The sequence below is a fragment of the Conger conger genome, chromosome 4 (assembly GCF_963514075.1).
Source record: "Conger conger chromosome 4, fConCon1.1, whole genome shotgun sequence".
In the NCBI taxonomy this organism is placed as follows: Eukaryota; Metazoa; Chordata; class Actinopteri; order Anguilliformes; family Congridae; genus Conger; species Conger conger.
In genome coordinates, this window is record NC_083763.1 from 48,201,449 (window position 1) to 48,218,593 (window position 17,145).

General features: G+C 45.3%; 1 protein-coding gene across 2 annotated transcripts; it reads right to left on the reverse strand.

Moving 5' to 3' along the window:
- Window positions 1-283: 283 nt before the first annotated feature.
- si:ch73-173p19.1 (uncharacterized) lies at window positions 284-16,945 on the reverse strand. 2 transcript variants are annotated; one of them, XM_061237511.1, is made up of 17 exons: window positions 16,814-16,945; window positions 14,549-14,655; window positions 14,131-14,285; window positions 13,219-13,337; window positions 11,464-11,622; window positions 10,444-10,894; window positions 9,858-9,962; window positions 9,409-9,499; window positions 8,227-8,444; window positions 7,473-7,715; window positions 6,633-6,731; window positions 6,040-6,233; window positions 5,206-5,380; window positions 4,299-4,455; window positions 3,605-3,758; window positions 2,740-2,851; window positions 284-2,061 (listed from the first exon to the last, which is right to left on the reverse strand). In XM_061237511.1, the coding sequence occupies exons 1-17, from the start codon at window positions 16,835-16,837 to the stop codon at window positions 1,862-1,864; spliced, it is 2,763 nt and encodes a 920-aa protein (XP_061093495.1). In that variant the 5' UTR covers window positions 16,838-16,945; the 3' UTR covers window positions 284-1,861. The 2 variants fall into 2 exon arrangements, with proteins under 2 accessions (XP_061093495.1, XP_061093494.1); XM_061237510.1 differs by having other exon boundaries at window positions 9,409-9,502.
- Between the last annotated feature and the right edge of the window lie 200 nt (window positions 16,946-17,145).

Below are 17,145 nucleotides of genomic sequence, written 5' to 3' on the forward strand. Positions count from 1 at the left end.
GGTTGGCCAATTTAAATAGGGGCTCAAAACAAATAGTATAGCAGTGATTTTGATTGGTTGAAACGGTATACGGTCAAGAATTTGGCACTTTGAGCACTTCTGGGACTGAAAGGGTTAATAGTCACAACACTTCTGCCTGGTGTGTCCAGATGGCAAACCACAATCATGTTTTTTTTTTTACAGCAGTAGGCTGATTCCTGCCTACCTATTTTTCGATTTAAGTTGTGTGCTGTATATGAAAAGGTACAGAATGGACTAAATTCTACAGTGTAGTATAAAAGAATTTGAGAAGTTCAAAATGTATTTTTTAATAAGCATTTTCCATGTGCAGTGCACTTCAGTTGTTCCAGTACATATTTTGAAAAATAAACCGTACTTTACATCTCAGTGCAGTACAACATAAGAGGCAAAACTACATATGTTTCAAACTAATAAGAGTTGCCAGCTTTGGCATGGTACTGTTGTACCCAAGTATGTAGTTATGAGCCTACTCTTTACAGTGGGTGCTTCAGGAAAAGGGTGTCATGCTTACCTACATTTACAGCCAATGGGAGCACAGCAAGCTTCATCACAAAGTGCAAGGTGCTGATTGGATCAGATACTGTATCTTCTGCAGAGGTTGGCCAGTTAAGCACCAGAAAAGCATCTCAACCAGACACCACTTCAGATAATTGAAAATTATAAAACAAGCTAGTTTTATTCCAAAACGGGGAGGCTAATTAGAAAAGATACACCAATTGTTGGTCCCTTGCCCCTTTTCCATTTTTTCAGGAACAGTGACTCACTGTATTATTTGCAAATTGGTACATCCTCAAAGTTAAATGCAACATGTTGTATCTTAACTATTAAAATGACTCCCTTTACAGGGTTTAGTGCTTGCAGTGCAACACCACTGCATGTGCGATTACTATAAGCTATCAGAAATATTAATTTCGGTAGCCTAACTAAAAATTTGACCTGTGATTGGTGGTGTATACAGCGATTACATTTTCTGTTGAAATAATAAAAAATAAAAAAACCCAATGAAACACTTTCTAAGCCAATAACAAAAGTGTGTTTCAGGTCACTCTAAAACCATCAACTAACTACCTACAAAAAAACAACACAGGATTAATTCCATGTGTAACCATGGATGAAAGATTCTTTTTAAATTCCAGAGTCAGGCCAACACTTTCACCCTCTCTGGTATGTGCATTGCTCAAATTGAATCAAATTCGTAACTGGCACAGCCAAACAATATTAGACAATTCTTAGCAGTAACAAAGACTAAAGACACGAAAGTGTCAACATTATAATCATCTTGTACTTCAGACCCTTTTATAGGAAACCCGTCTTCCATCTGAACAGATTGTACGAGCAGTAAGCGTCATTTACATCTACAAAATCAACATTTCTTTTTTAACATTAACTTATTAGTATCCAGTCCCATATTAACGTATCGTTAAATTTTTGGTAGTTCCAGGCCCTGTCCGACATAGGCCAGTGGCCTGTTTTTGCAAGCAATTAATAGAATGCAAACTTCCCATTCACGAGATTTTAGAGAGGTTATATACAATGCTAGTGCAGATACTTTATGCATACGAAAATAATGGGATATGTCAGCATAAGGATGGATGCATGCTCCGGCGCAATTGGGGAATACCGTAGACATTTTCACGTTCTGTGGAACGGACAAGTCTTAATCGACTTCTATTCACCATAGACTATAATAGTACACTTGCATTGGTGCTCAATAGGGGGGTTTAATCTACAGGAGTAGCACGGTTCGTCTCTGTGCCGTGAGGGCTCCGTTCATTCAGTGCAACCTAGACCGCTGGCTCCAGCACCCCGTCGCCGTGACGACGTGGTCTCGGGGGCCGGCTCAGGGCCGGAGGCCGCCGCCCTCGTCGGCGTCGGCGTCGTCGTCGGAGACCTGATCCGGGGGGATGGCCCGGGTGTGGCTCGCTCGGATGCTGGCAATGTGAGGGCACGCGGAGACAAAGGCGGCAAATCCCGACAGGGTCACCCCGGTCCAGTCCAGGTTCACCTGGCTCAAGGCCATCTGCCGCAGGAACTTCAGACCTGAGGGAAGAGGAGAGGGGGCCAGAGGTCACCCCCATGCGGAAAGCATCTTTCCTCCAGGGTCTTTCAGCGCACATATCCCTGGTTATGGGTATGCACTGTGCACTTTGTGGTACGTCGCTCTGGATAAGAGCATCTGCCAAACGGCATAATGTAATGTAACGTAATGGACAGGGCGGAACATAAGGCTCTCGTAATGAGGTACAAAATAAAAGAATGAGCTTCGCTGAACTGCCTGTTATAACATTAAAGTATACTATTATCGCCAAATAATTGTGAACTTTTGTTCTCTGCGTTTTCCCAATGAACAGCCAATTTTGTTCCTACACACTACAAAGTTTCAAACTTCATACAAAAATAATAATAATTTTGTTATTTAGCTGATGCTTTTATCCAAAGCCATGTACAGTAGATTAGACGAAGCAGGGGACAATCCCCCCTGGAGCAATCCGGGGTTAAGGGCCACGCTCAAGGGCCCAACGGCTGTGCGGATCTTATCGTGGCTTGAACCACCAACCTTCCAGGTCCCAGTCAAGCACCTTAACCACTAGGCTACAGGCTGCCCCCTTAGCTAAACTCAGCTGAAGTTTGTAGCAAACAGAAAAAACTTTGAATATAGTTCAACTCCTCACATACAAAATTGGAAAACACTTTGTGCTGGAAATAAGCGAAGCTCACCGTGGTCAGTGATCCGTGTGCGGCTCAGGTTCAGTTTGACCAGCTGCTTGCAGTGGAGCAGGCCCCTCCTCACCACCGAGTCACCCACTTGAGTGCTGGCCAGGCCCAAGACCTGCGGCACATTAAACACCATGCTCAGCACAGGGTGGAAATGAGGGGAGGGATCTAAGGATACACACCTAAGTCACACGACCGATCGGTGTGTGTGCTTGTGCGCGCATGAGCATATGTGTGTAGGAATGCGTGTGCATGTGTGTATGTGCTCATGTGCATTTGTGTGCCCATGTGTGTGCATTTATGTGCATGTGTCTGTGCATGTTTACATGCATGGGTGTGAAGGCATGTGTCTATGCATGTTTGAGTGCAGGCATGCGTGTGTGTGTGTGTGTGTGTGTGTGTGTGTGTGTGTGTGTGTGTGTGTGTGTGTGTGTGTGTGTGTGCATGCTTGTGCATGCGTGTGTGCTCGTGCATGTGTGGGCAGTCGTGCGTATGTGTGTGTGTGCATGCGTGTGTGTGCTCATGCATGTGTGGGCAGTCGTGCGTATGTGTGTGTGTGCATGCGTGTGTGTGCTCATGCATGTGTGGGCAGTCGTGTGCGTGTGTGTGTGTGTGTGTGTGTGTGTGTGTGTGTGTGTGTGTGCATGCTTGTGCATGCGTGTGTGTGCTCGTGCATGTGTGGGCAGTCGTGCGTATGTGTGTGTGTGCATGCGTGTGTGTGCTCATGCATGTGTGGGCAGTTGTGTGCGTGTGTGTGTGTGTGTGTGTGTGCATGCTTGTGCATGCGTGTGTGTGCTCGTGCATGTGTGGGCAGTCGTGTGTGTGTGTGCGTGTGAGTGCGCGCGTGTGTGTGCTCATGTGTGTGTACCTGCAGCTGCGGCAGGCAGGTGACACAGGCAGCCACGCCTCGGCTGGTGACGGCTGTGCGGTCTAAGCAGAGCTCCAGCAGCTCCTGCAGGCTGCACAGGGGAAGCAGACCCCTGTCCGTCACCATCGTGTTGCTAAGGGACAGCTTCTTCAGCCTGAGGAAGAGGTTTTTACATCAGCTCACAGCCAGATAATATACCGGCGAAATATATGACAGACCAATCAACCCCACAACACATTATGTCATAGCCCAATCAGGCTCCATCTTATCAAAATGAATATACTGTGTAATAATTGCTGGGATGTGATCCAAATTTGTACAGCCAAAGGAAATAAAAAAAGGGCATATTTTATGGGGATAATTCCTATTCATTACCATCAGTTTAAAGTTTCCACAGATTAAGGATATCTTTAAATTACTGTGGCTTCAAGTGCAATTAATATATATGGCCTAGTTCTACGAGCAATAAAGAAATAGGCCAAGACACAGTAGCATTTTTATAGCATACATAAAAGAATGTATGCCCAGAAATGCTCACCTTTATATCCCATCACTAAAGATTACCTAATGCTTAGTTTACCTAAGAGCTAAATAGTATCTTGCTCTGTAATCAAAACCCCCAGAGGTTCTGCTTCCACAAAATGAGCTGGCAAGCTACTCTGCACAGCGAGCGCTCTCGGAAAAGGACTCTTGCCTGGTCATGGAGGCGAGGTGGGCAGTGCCCTGGTCAGTGACGTGTGTGTAGTCGGTCAGGTCCAGCTCGGAGAGCAGGGACAATCGGGACAGGAAGCCCAGCCCGCTGTTTGTCACGCAGTGTCTCCCCGGCAGGGTCAGCTGGGTCAGCCTCAGGTCTATGGGATGGGATATGAATAAATGCAGTCACTGACTAAACACGTGCATACAGGCGCCCTCTAGTGGCTTCATCTGGAAGTCAATAATACAACTGGAGTGCGGGGGTCACTGGTTTGCAGTGGAAATGAATGAAGTTAAGGTTCATGTACAGTGAAAAAGTATTTGCCCGCTTCCTGATTTCCTCTATAGTTGGACTTGTATTCGTTACACTGAATGTTTTAAGAAAGACAAAATGGAAAGAACCAGAGTAAACACAGAACACATTTTTGTAAATTCATATATTTAATGAAAAAAAGTTGTTAAACACCCTTGTGGAAAAAGTAACTGCCCCCTTAAACTGAAGTCTTTAGCAGTAATAATTGCAAGTAATCACTTCCTATAGCCTCCAGGTTCATTAGAAATTCCATGGTAAGAGACCTTACAACTGCTGGATATTTGGGTGGTAAAGCCCAGATACATACGAGACTGACATATGCTTTAATAATCCTCAGGTGTCAATAACTCTCATCAGTCTCTATTATATAGCTGTAATGGGCTTTACCACCAAAATATCCAGCAGATGTAACGGCAGATGTTGGAATCTCCCAACTGCAAATTCTGTGGAAATAACCGAGCGGGCCTTTAATGGAGGCAAACTGCCACTTCTCAAGGATAGTGTTAGGCAGCACGGCTTCTAAAGCCAGGTTTTTCAGCTGAAGTGTCTGATATGTGCAGAAGGCTCCTGGGCTGAGAACAGGCTAAGAGCTCACCTGAGATGATCTGGAGGGCATGGTTGCCGTCGGCGACGGGGATGCCAGCCAGGCTGAGGGAAGACAGGGTCGGGTGGGTCGCCAGGTGCGCTAAAGACCCCTCGGTCACTCCCGTCCCATCCAGGTACAGCGTCTGCAGGCTGAGCAGCTCAGCCAGGGGCGACACGTCCCCAACCTGGGCCAGGACAGACAATACAGCATGATCCCCCTCACCGGTAATATAAAAACATTATAATTATGTCTTTTTATGAGTATCATAATCATTAAAGGGGGAGTACATAAGTGTTACTTCTTCCTACTCCTTTTCGCACATGTAAATAGGTTTAAGTTTAAGTGCTGGTGGAGGGAATTTGTGATGTATTTTTATATTTTGTCATTCATCTGTTTAACTACTGTTTCTGTTTTGTAACTATTTTACATGTTCGAAATAAAGATTCAAATAAAATAAAATAAAATAAAATCATCGCTCAAAGTGGGGATGGACATTTCAAATTAGAGTGGGGATTGGACATGTCCAATTATCCGTTCGCAATCGCGGCCTCCTGGTTGGCTCAGTTGCACCAAGCAAGATCAAGACAAAGAAAAGTATTTGAATTCAAAACAGTTAGCCTCTATATTAGCCTACATATCTGACCCAAGGACAGTTAGCCTACATATTAGCCTACATATCTGGCCCAAGGTCTGATCCACACAGGTGAGAATGCGTTAGTTCAGGAACACAGTCCAGGCGAACGGAACGAGAGGCCAAACCACGCGTGTAACGGGTGACTCGGCGGCTGGAGCCGAGCGGCGTTTGATTCTGGCGCGGGCGGCGATGGATAGAAGAGCGGTCACCTGGGTGTGTTTGATGCTGAGGAGACGCAGCTGCGGCACGCTGACGGGCAGAGCGGCCAGGGTCAGCTCGCTCACGCCCGTCTGGTTCAGGCTCAGCTGGGTGAGAGATGAGGGCGCCGACCGGAGGAACTTCACCATCCCCGCGTCACTCACTTTGGTATGGTCCAGCAACAGGAAGGAGAGGGACTTCAGACCTGCGAGGATGAACACTGTTTTATCACCACCCTATCGGTCCGTTTGGCCTTCTCTATGCACTGTATTTACTGGGGTTTTGAAAACAAAAGATCTCAGTTTACTGCATGGGCCCAAGCTATCCGAAATATTGGTATTAGCTTAAGAAAATTCAAATGTATGCTCTACCAGCAGGAAATATGACCTACTCGTAGAGCACTTCACACATCCCTTGATGGTCCCACGTGCCTAATCCTCAAACTTCTCATACCTATATAATTACCACCATTCAAAGAAGCATTACATGTGTACATACTGTATAATGAAACAACAAAAGGTGCGACTGGTAAGATCACCTACTAAATGATTCATGCAAAGATGAAGAGCATGCCTGCATAGGGTGTAAATGTGAGCAGATTTACCTGTGATGTGCTGCAGGCAGGAGTCCGTTAGCTTGCTGCATGAGGCCAAGTTTAGGTGCTGGAGTTTCTGTAGGCTGGAAAGAACAGATAGGCCCGAGTCTGGAAGACAAAAGCAGCCTCATGTGCCCCAGCCCTGATATACTACATACAAATGGACATTACCTTCATGACCTCCAGCTGAATCGTCAACACGTACAACAAAACGCAAGCGGTTTCATTGGTTTTGCAGAAATTCTGATATCCCATGACAAATACAACTGGTTTTATGACTCACATTTAGCATTAACTAAGAATTTGGAATCTGTATTTATGGATTTTTGTAATAAATCATTGAGCAAGAAGGAATTTTTCTAATACACAAATACAAATAAAACCGGAAAGAGAAATGGAGCAATGCATTCTGTATGAGGCTGGAAAAGATGTTATGAAGTAGGTTAAAATCATGGTTTCTTTTTCCAAGTTTGCAAAACCAATTAACATCTTTTTCAATGCTAATTCCTAAAACAGTACATTATTAACAAGGACCATACCCCATTTTAAAACCCTAGCATAAAACACTATAATTATGTTAACATGCAGCTGGTTAATAGGGACGCCTGTAGCGTAGTGGCTAAGGTAAATGACTGGGACAGGCAAGGTTGGGGGTTCGAATCCCAGTGTAGCCACAATAAGAACCCTGCATTACTCCAGGGGAGGATTGTCTCCAGCTTAGTCTAATCAATAAAAGCGTCAGCCAAATGACACGTGATGTAATATGACAATAGTATCACATATATCAAACTTAAAAATGTTGTTTTATATATACACCCATGGCCAGCCCTACAGGCAGTGACTGTGTACCTGTGATGAGAGGCGAGTTGACCAGGCTCAGGTGCTTCAGGGCTGTGAAGGCTCTCAGCTGGCGGAGCAGCTCGTTTGTGGAGTACGGGTAGCAGTTGAGGACAAACTTCTGGAGCGGGCAGCCGAAGAAGAGCTCCAGAGTGCGTGGGCGCAGGAGTCTCTCGCGGGACATGTGGTTGAGAAGGAGCTCGGCCAGCTCCGGGGTCAGGCAGGAGAGGCTGCTGCTGTACTGCATGCTGGGAGCTGAGTTAGGGAGGGAGAGAGAGAGGTCATCAAACTTCATTACACCGATTACGTAACCAAGACCTGTTCTGCCCAACCTTGTTCCTAGAGGTCTGCCCTCCTGTAGGTTATCAATTCAACCTTCATTCGGCACACCTGGTTATACTATGAATGAAGTGTGCCTTCAAGGACTATTAATTATATGGCACTCAAGCGTTTTTTGTTTTTTTTACCAATCAAAATGACTGTTAGTCTATCGTTTTGAGCGCTCATTAAACCCCAACTAAACGTTCTCAAATTTCTCAACCAAAGCCTATTTTGCTTTTGGGTGGAGCCACTTCCTATTGGGCTAGGGACTGAAAGGGTTAATGCTCTCCTTGCACAGATGCCTTAACAGAATGAATTGATGAACCAAGACTAACTGTGGTTAAATGTAAATTTTGTGTTTAATACAATGGGTTCTGGGTATGATTTGATCCTCAATGAGCAGATTCAGGCATGTGATGACCTTAGGGTGACGGTGACCACCAACCTGTCATGAGGGTGACAGTGGCTCGGGTCGCCATGACGCAGAGAGAGGGTACACTGGGAGTCCTGAAGGCCTTCTTCGGGGGAGACGGCTGCCCCGTGGTGCCCGAGGGGTCGTCGTGGCGAGCCGCTCTTTGGAGGCGCTCCACGGCGGCCTGCCCTGCTGCCCCTGGGGCCACCCGCCTCTCTTCAGGCGCCAGCACTTCCTCTGGCGCCCCCTCCCTGCAGCAAGCAGAAATGCAGCAGTGAGTAAGACCAGACCTACACATGCCAGCAGCTCCATCTGCCTCCATTTCAACCACTAATATTCACAGAACTGGGAAGGGAATGGTAAAATGGTTCACCCAAGACAATGACTGCTCGAAGTAGGATGTTACTTTCAGGCTTGAATGAAATCTTGGCACAACAGCCCTCAGTGATGTAGCATTGGAAGCAAAACAAGTAAAAGGCATACATTTCTATGTCTGGACCATTGCCTCCACTATTTAACTCACTATTTAATGTTGAAGACTTCTAACATCCTTTGAAATGTTTGTGCAGCTACAAATATAAAAGAGCACAAAGATGCTCACTGCAGCCAGAACACAAACTTTTGAAAAGGGCATTGAAATGATCACTTTTTTCATTGCTACCATCACCTGACAATATCATTATAAATTAGGATTCTGAATTGCTTTTTCTCAGCTATATTTAGGCGTACACATAACCAAATTATATTACGGGTCTCATGAGGTGTAAAATAAGTGTGTGGAATACTAAACTGTCCTGGAAGTAGTGTCCTAAAATAGTGATCCTTCCCCTCTGCATGTCACCCTCCTCCTCCCTCTCCCTCTCAACCTCTCTCTCCTTGCTCTCCCCTCAGGCAGCAGCAGGCCCAGAAGATTGTAAGAAATAATTACAATAATAAAATCTATTATAATAATGTGTGTAACCATACATCTCAGTTGAAACCACAGTTTTCAGGTAAACGGAACGCAGCAAGTCCAGCCCCCAAACACCGTCAATGCCATTCCATTTAAATTGGAGAATTCAAGTCAGAAAAACCCTGCCAGAGTATGCCATTTAGCTGCCGACTGCTAGACTGTGCAGGGAGCTTGTTCCTAATAAAATTGAATCTGGTCCAGTGAGGTTGCCTCTCAGCCACATGTCTGGACAGTGACAGGCAGGGGGCGCCCTGGACACTCACCTGAGTCTGTTGCCCTGGTTTGGCCAGCGGTGGCCGGGATCCATCGGTCCCCGGGCTCGGTTGTCTGGGAAGAAGGGCAGCCGGGGAAGACCTGCTAAGATAATCAGCGAGATATCACTCCAAGTGCCTTTCTGCAAGCCATTTGCTACTGCACTCAAACTCCAGTCATGAATTCATCATATGGAATAACCCCGATTCAGTACCTGACATCATAGTGTGTAGCTAGAATTTACTATAAATTAAATCTGCTCCTGCTGCTGAAAACCAGTGAATATCAAGACATGTATTAAAGGCCTTCTACAGCCAACTGCTAAAGCCCTGCAGAAATGCTAATGTTGGATGCAAGTGTTCCACTGCATATTAGCAGTGATGACTGAATGAATCACTGGTGTGGGGAAATTAAATACAGGGATGGAAAACATGGAAAATGAGAAAAGGCTGAGTAGTACCAGGAAAAGGGAGGTTTTGCTCTTCGTTCCCCTCCTCTAATGGAGCTTCCTCATCAGAGCTGGACGCCTCTTCCACTCCGCCCGCCACCAGCTTCTGGCCCCGCCCTGTCCAGGAAAAAAAAATGTCAAAATACGTACCTCTTCATTAAAGGACGAAATAACGAAATCCGACTGGAATCTGACAAGCGCTTAGCGTCCTTTCAAAAAAGTCCAACACTACAGCACTGAAAGGAAAAAGACTCAATACAGTAAAGGGATAGTTCTCCATAAAGGACACATTATCTTACCTCGAGAAATGCCTTTTGACCGGATGACAGCTTTCTGCACATTTTTGATTAGTCTATTAAAAGGACTTCACAAAACCCAATTTCTAAATGAATGGAAGTCTAAGAAAGAGGCAGATTGAGCAACGGTATGTTTTTGCTTTAAGATAATAAAAGAAAATCCAAAAATAATAGAAAGAAATATGAGTCAGCATGAGTAATTCAGCGGCTAAGAAAAGAGAAGTTTCAGCCTTTGAAGAATGATCCATTTTCAATAATGAAAATGCTAAGACGCGGTTGTACCCAGTAATGTGAGCACTCACCCCAGAAATGTGAGGGGCCGGACAGCGGCGGACCCACCCCGGGGATCCCGGCGTACCCCACCGCCTCCTCCCAAAGCTGCTGGGGCAGAGGCGGGGGCAGAGCGGGCTCCTCGGCCTCCTCTTCCCCGGCGGCGTTGTTCTGATGCGCGGGCGAGCCGCCGGGGCCGGCCGCCTCCTGCCGGCCCCAGCCCGGCGGGGCGGCGGGGCTGGGAGGGTCCTGGGGCGTCTCCGGAGGGGTGGTCTGGATGCACAGGGCGGCGTTGGGCGTGAGGCCCAGGGAGTGGAGCGAGCAGGCCAGCTCGGCCTCGCCGAAGCGCTTGCGCGGGAAGCCCTGGAGGAGGGAGAAGGAGGGCAGGGACGGGTGGCGGCCGGAGATGTGCTCCACCACGCGCCGCAGGGGCGCGTCGGCGGGGAAGCGCTCCCGCATGGACTCCCCGGAGGGCAGCCGGATCTGAGGAGGACACGGGGTGGGGGTGGTGGTATGGAGAAGATGGCTCCTCTTTATTACTCAAGTGTGCATTGCTGGGGGAACTACTCTCAAACCTACCAATTACAAAGGATTGAGCTATGGTCAAGCTGCCCTGAAGAGAAATGTAGTGGCTGACTGTTGGCAACTACAGTGGAGAAAAGAGTATGTGGTATTTGGTCAAAGGGGTTTGAAAAAATATACATTTTACAGCCAAAGTCCTGTAGCTAACTACACCTCAAAATTAAAACTGCTACATATTTGAACTATTACCAGCAAACTGCAATTAAACTACTAGTTTAACTACATGTAAACTACTCTCCAATACAGGCTAAGTGTTAGCTGGGTAGTCACGCAATACAGCAAGTGCTGGGATGAAATCCTTCTCAGTTGCTCCGAATTAACATTCACTCACACATTAGTCATTCACTCCACTATTGCCTGGAGCCGAACTGGTGCCAATGATTCAGTCAACGTTCAACCGATCGATGAATGTATAAAGATTCAGGCCCAGGAGCTGGACAAGCACACTTGGCGAGGGGGCTCCATCTCACCATGAGGACGCAGTGGTTGTCCACACTGGTCTGCACCCTGCCCCCCAGCCTCTGGCCCTCAGCGGGAGAGGGAGAGGGTTCTGACTGGCCAGCGGGCTGGGCCTTCTGCTGCAGGCTCCGCCTGTCCTCTGCAATCCGCTTCAGCACCAGCTCCCTCTCCTGTCAGACATAGGGACAGCTGTCAATCATACAATACCAGTGGAAGGTTTCTGAATGGGAACGTGACACACATACACTGGAGGCCACGTCGGTCAGTGAAACTGTCCCAAGCAAGCTTTACGTTTACAGTGGCTTCGTAAAGTATTCGGACCCCTTTTGCACACTTTTTTGTGTTATAGATTTAAGTGTAAATGGATAAAATTGCCATTTTTCCTATCAGTCTCCACACATTAAGCCACAATGACAAAGTAAAAACATGTTTTTACCACATTTATTAAAAATCTAAAACTGAAATCTCTCGTTTGCATAAGTATTCAGACCCTTTGCGGTTGTCAGGTGTATCCTGATTGCTTGAATTATCCTTGAGGTGTTTCTAGAACTTGACTGGAGTTTAAGGCTATAGTTTAGAAAGGCACACATTTGTGTATATATTGACCCACAATTCACACAGCATGACAGAACAAAAAGCAAGCCATGAAGTCCAATGAACTCTCTGTAGAGAGTTTGGGATTAACTGCCCAAATCCAGGTGTGCAAAGCTTGTAGAGATTTACCCAAGAAGACTTCTACAAAGTACTGAATTAAGGGTCTGAATACTTATATAAATGAGAGATGTATGAATACTTTCTGAAGCCACTGTACATTGTCCTATCCAGAGTGATTTACAAAAGTGGAGAATGTCAGTGATACTCTCTGGAATACAAAAGTGCAATATCACCAAGAAGGCCCGCATATAATCAATAAGTGTAAAGTTGGCCAAACAAACAACATTGCATTGTAAACAAAAGTAAACATCACTATAAAAACAACAACTACACCTATAATATTACTATGCCAGTAGGAGTAGGAAATTTGAGAAGAAAAGAAAAAGGATGGATAAAGAGGGTCAGGGGAGGTGCAGGCTGGTGAAGGCAGGCCTTCAGTCAGTGTCAGAAGATGGGTTGGGCGTTTTAATGCAAAGGAATGGCGATTCCTGTTCTTCAGCCAACTCACAGCATTAGTACACAGAAAGTAACTGCGTTCCAAGTGCATAACAGTTGTGCATACAGGGCTGAGTACCGACTGGATTAACCAACCAAGTCAGGGCTGCCCAGTCCTGTTCCTGGAGATCTACTGTCCTGTAGGTTTTTCATTCCAACCATAACAAATCACACCTCATTCAACAGCAAGAAATCTCATTGAGCTGTTAAATAGAGGTGTCAAATTAGGGTTGAAACTAAAATTGACAGGATGGTAGATCTCCAGGAACAGGAATTTGGTGTTAAAGGCTTGAATCCTGGGATGGATCCTTAAGCAATTTAAGGTAGCGTAGCCGCTAAGGTACATGACTGGGACCCAGAAGGTTGGTGCCCCGGTTCAAGCCCCAGTGGAGCCATGATAAAATCCGCACAGCTGTTGGGCCCATGAGCAAGGCCCTTAACCCCACATTGCTGCCCGGGTGCCGCATGGTGGCTGATCACTGCTCTGTATGGATGGGTCAAGTGCAGAGGACAAATTACCCCACGGGGTTCAATAAAGTATATCATCATCTTCTTCTATTACAGTGAATTTACAGTAAATGGGGGGTCTCGTAATGAAAGGTGGAGGCGACGGTTACCTGCTTCTTCTGTCTCTTCTCAGCTCTGGCCTCCTGTGCCACGCGATGCCTCTGCTGCTCCTGGAAGTCGTTCTTATCCTGCTTTATACGCGACTCCAAGGGAGGGGGGGAAGCTGTACCTAGGGGCGGAGGAGTGTCTTCAGACCAGATGCTGAGAATCAACAAGCTGATGTATTTTTCTGGTGACATTATTTAAAGGCCATTCCTGGTTTTAGTATCTAAAACGCCCACAAAGACTGCAAAGAGCAGTGACGTAGCAGCCCCTCGCCCTCCGGTTCCTGTGGTCACCTCATCACATAATTATGCAAAAACATACTACCTCATGTCACATGGGAAATTGTTTTACAAACAGCTCGGAAAAATAACCCTAACATATTAATATTTCTACCAAAATTGCAACTGTTTTACGTTAATCAGTGTGGAACACAAACTGAAAGCACGAGGATAATAGGAAAAACAAAAAAAAAATGCAAGTGGGCCTTTAATTATGCTTATTTTTATTCATATAATCATCAGCTGACGATTGTGGACCGATTGTTAAGTGATAACTAATAATGTGGCAAACCAGAAGCACTGAAGCACAACAGGAGGAGCATGGTAAAGATGCAGAGATTGGGTTTTCCAAGAAAATAATTTGGACATATAATAATAAATAAATATGTCCTGACTTGAGTCATCCAGTTCAGACAATGCAAAACAGCTCCTTAATTCAGTAAAATTCCTAGCCTGCTGTGGTGAATCTGTCTATAAGCAGAAAGTATTTAGGTTCTGTGGTGGCTGAATAAAACTATGAGGAGAAAAGTGAAGTGACATCTCATGCACCATTTTGCTTTCCCTTTGGGAAGCAGGAAGCACTTGATCCATTCAGAGAAAGAAATCATGTGGTTTTGACAGCAAGTTCTTTGCTTGTACCTTCACCGTGGGAGTCATGTGGCACAGACTGCGATGAGCCTGCAGAGGTCTGAGTATCATGGCCTATGGGAGGGTTGAAAGCAGAGAAGGCGGTTTGAAGTGGCTGGGAAGACTGCTTAACAAGCTTGTGCCTTGGACTTCCACCTTGCAATAGCCTGTTGCAGAGAAAAAGAGAGAGATTGATTAATTGCTTAACTGGTACCAACTTACCAAAGCACTTTATTGATGAGACCCTTTGATTGGCCAATAACGGACATTTTACTACATTGTTATTTTGGGGGCCATATCAATGATGTGATTAAACGATAGACGTAGAGTGCCAGGTTGGTGACAGTTCATTCTGGGATGTATTTAGGAATTAGCCTGCAGGACGGATGGCTGTATGCCGTAGGACTGCGTGCACGGTGCGGCTTCTCACCACTCTGCAGCCTCGTGCACAGAGAAGTGCCCCGCCTGCACAGCGGCCTGGATCTGCGCCTCGCTGAAGCCCATTTCGCATAGCGTCCTGAAGAACTCCCCAATGGTCTACAACGGACAAAGGTGACTGAGTTGGAAGCACGGCTCAGACGGAAAGAAACAATGCGGAAACCTTCCACAGTATGCCAATGTTGAGTGTACTGACACTACCAGAAGTCAGGCTGCAAATTAAGTTTGGGATTGTCAGAAAAAAATGTATTAGTCCAGCATTAACCCCTTATGGACAGACGAATGTGCCTTTTCTTAGATTACAGTACATTTCAGAAGTACACATAGTACACTTAGTGTTGTTAACACCGAGAAACAACATTTGACTACGACCCCTCCTAGCATATACCATACAAATAAAATTGATTTGATTTTAAGATAAAACAATGGATCAGACCATTCATTATTTGCATTTTGAGATTAAAGATCTTAAGCATAGCAGATGCCAGGAAAGCACTGGCACAAGCAACTGTGCGAATAAAGCACATGATGCAAGGTCATTTTATAGCGGACGAGTCCCCACAAACTGGCACGCTCACAGCTCAGAGCTAGAGCCCCTCGACACTCGCTGTGCATAGTGCATGTGTATGCACAATAGACACAAAACGGACACTGACCCTGAGGTCAGCTGTGGGGATGACCTCATTGTGCATGTTTTTCACAGGATGTGCCCCCAATGAACGATCATGAGGTCATAGTTCCTCGGGACCATTCAGTCCGTAGAATGGGTCTTCAATATAACATGAAGGCTGAAGCGATCAAGTCACTTTGATGCACGACCCTTTTGGTGATTGCTATTGAGTTATTAATATTGGTCATTAGTGATTTGGCCATGTTCAAAGAACATACACTGTAATATACTGATCAAGATGCGTAGCAAATCCCTTTCAAAATATAATGCAACAGAAGTGATCGCGTAAACGATGCAATTTTCATCGACTGCAGTTAATCATTTAGGCCTACCTCAAGCACGCATGGTTACATGGAAATTATAAAACTGTGCTAAACTCCGACCTACCGCGGAGACTGGCACATTACGTTTTATTCAGCAAGCGCCAGTTAGCTAATGGAACTATTCAATTATATGTTCACGAAACGCAATTTTTAACCCTCGCAACATTTGCACCAATTGGGATCTAATCATATAGATGCGTTTGCGTTCCGTTTAGCTAATACGTTTTCAAATGGATGCTACTGTAACGTTAGCTAACGCTAGCAAGATATTCCGGGTACAGTATAATGCAGGTGTTTCGAGCACAGTCAATGGGTTAACTAGCTAATTTAGCTAGTACAATTTGCTGAGGTGCCCGACATTTCACACTTTTTGTCAACTTAAGTTATAATTGAACTGATTAGTTAAATTAACTAGCTAGATAACTTGATAACCAAGTTAGGTTGCAACATGAGATTAGCTAGCTAATACTTTGAGTCGCGATACATGTATGCATAACGCTAGCCATAGCTATCATGGCTGTGATGCAGCAAAACAATAAACGTTCCCGACGTTATTACGTTAGCTAACGTCAGCTGACTAAACAATTTACTGACATTAGCGAACTAGAAAGTAGACTATTTATCAAATTGTGTAGCTATCTTATCATGCGCCTTAGCAAAGTAATGCAACGAATATAGGTTTGCTACCGTTAGCCAACTAAAAATCTTGCTAGCTTGAAAATATCACAAAAGTTGTAGTATAACATATCGATATAGCTAAGTTAGCTAGGTAGCATTAGCAGACTTGTGAAAAAACTTTGATATCTAACTAGACAATACTAGCAAGCTACCTGCATCATTTCCCTGTCATAACCTAGCCAGCTAGCTTGCTAACAAGTAACGTTACTTTTTAGATTTGCTAAGTTAGCTAGCTACGTTTAGCTCGAAGGACGCTCTAGTCTTGGCAACGTAGTTAACGTTAGCGAGCATGCTAGTTATCAAGTTAGGTAACCACGTTGTTTTCTTTTGAGTGACTATTTTTATGAAGCTATGTTGTCGCTGGCTTACAACAACATCAAAAGGAAGCGCAAACAAATCATTCAATAAGGAAAAACAAACTTTCGGTTTGGTCGACGGCCTATGATTATTCCGGTTAGCGGTCAGCACAAATAACTAGCTAGCTTGGTGCAGCAGTAAGCGATTAACCAGCTGTGTAGCTAGCTAAAATATTTGCAAGCTACTTGCTAACAACCGAAATGGTATTCTTCGAAATACTTCACATTACCGGAGCAGAGTCCATTTCTTTCATGCAACAGAGCCAGCCGTCTGTGCATCTGACTTCAGAACTCAGAGGTTTGGATTTTCTGTTTACTTCCCCTGTTGATTGCCCCGTCAGAGAAAGGCAGCTGTAATACAAGGCAACAAATGGAATTGTGAAGAGCGTGCTGACGTCAGGCCAGTAGGAAATATCCCCCAAACAAAATATTATCTGCCAATCATCATCTTTATCCAGCCTTTTAAAGGAGCATTGCCCGAATTCGTGGCCAACCCTTCATTGAGGGATGGAAAGTACATCGGGCTGGGCCAAACTGATCATGGGTTTTTTTTTTATTCTTG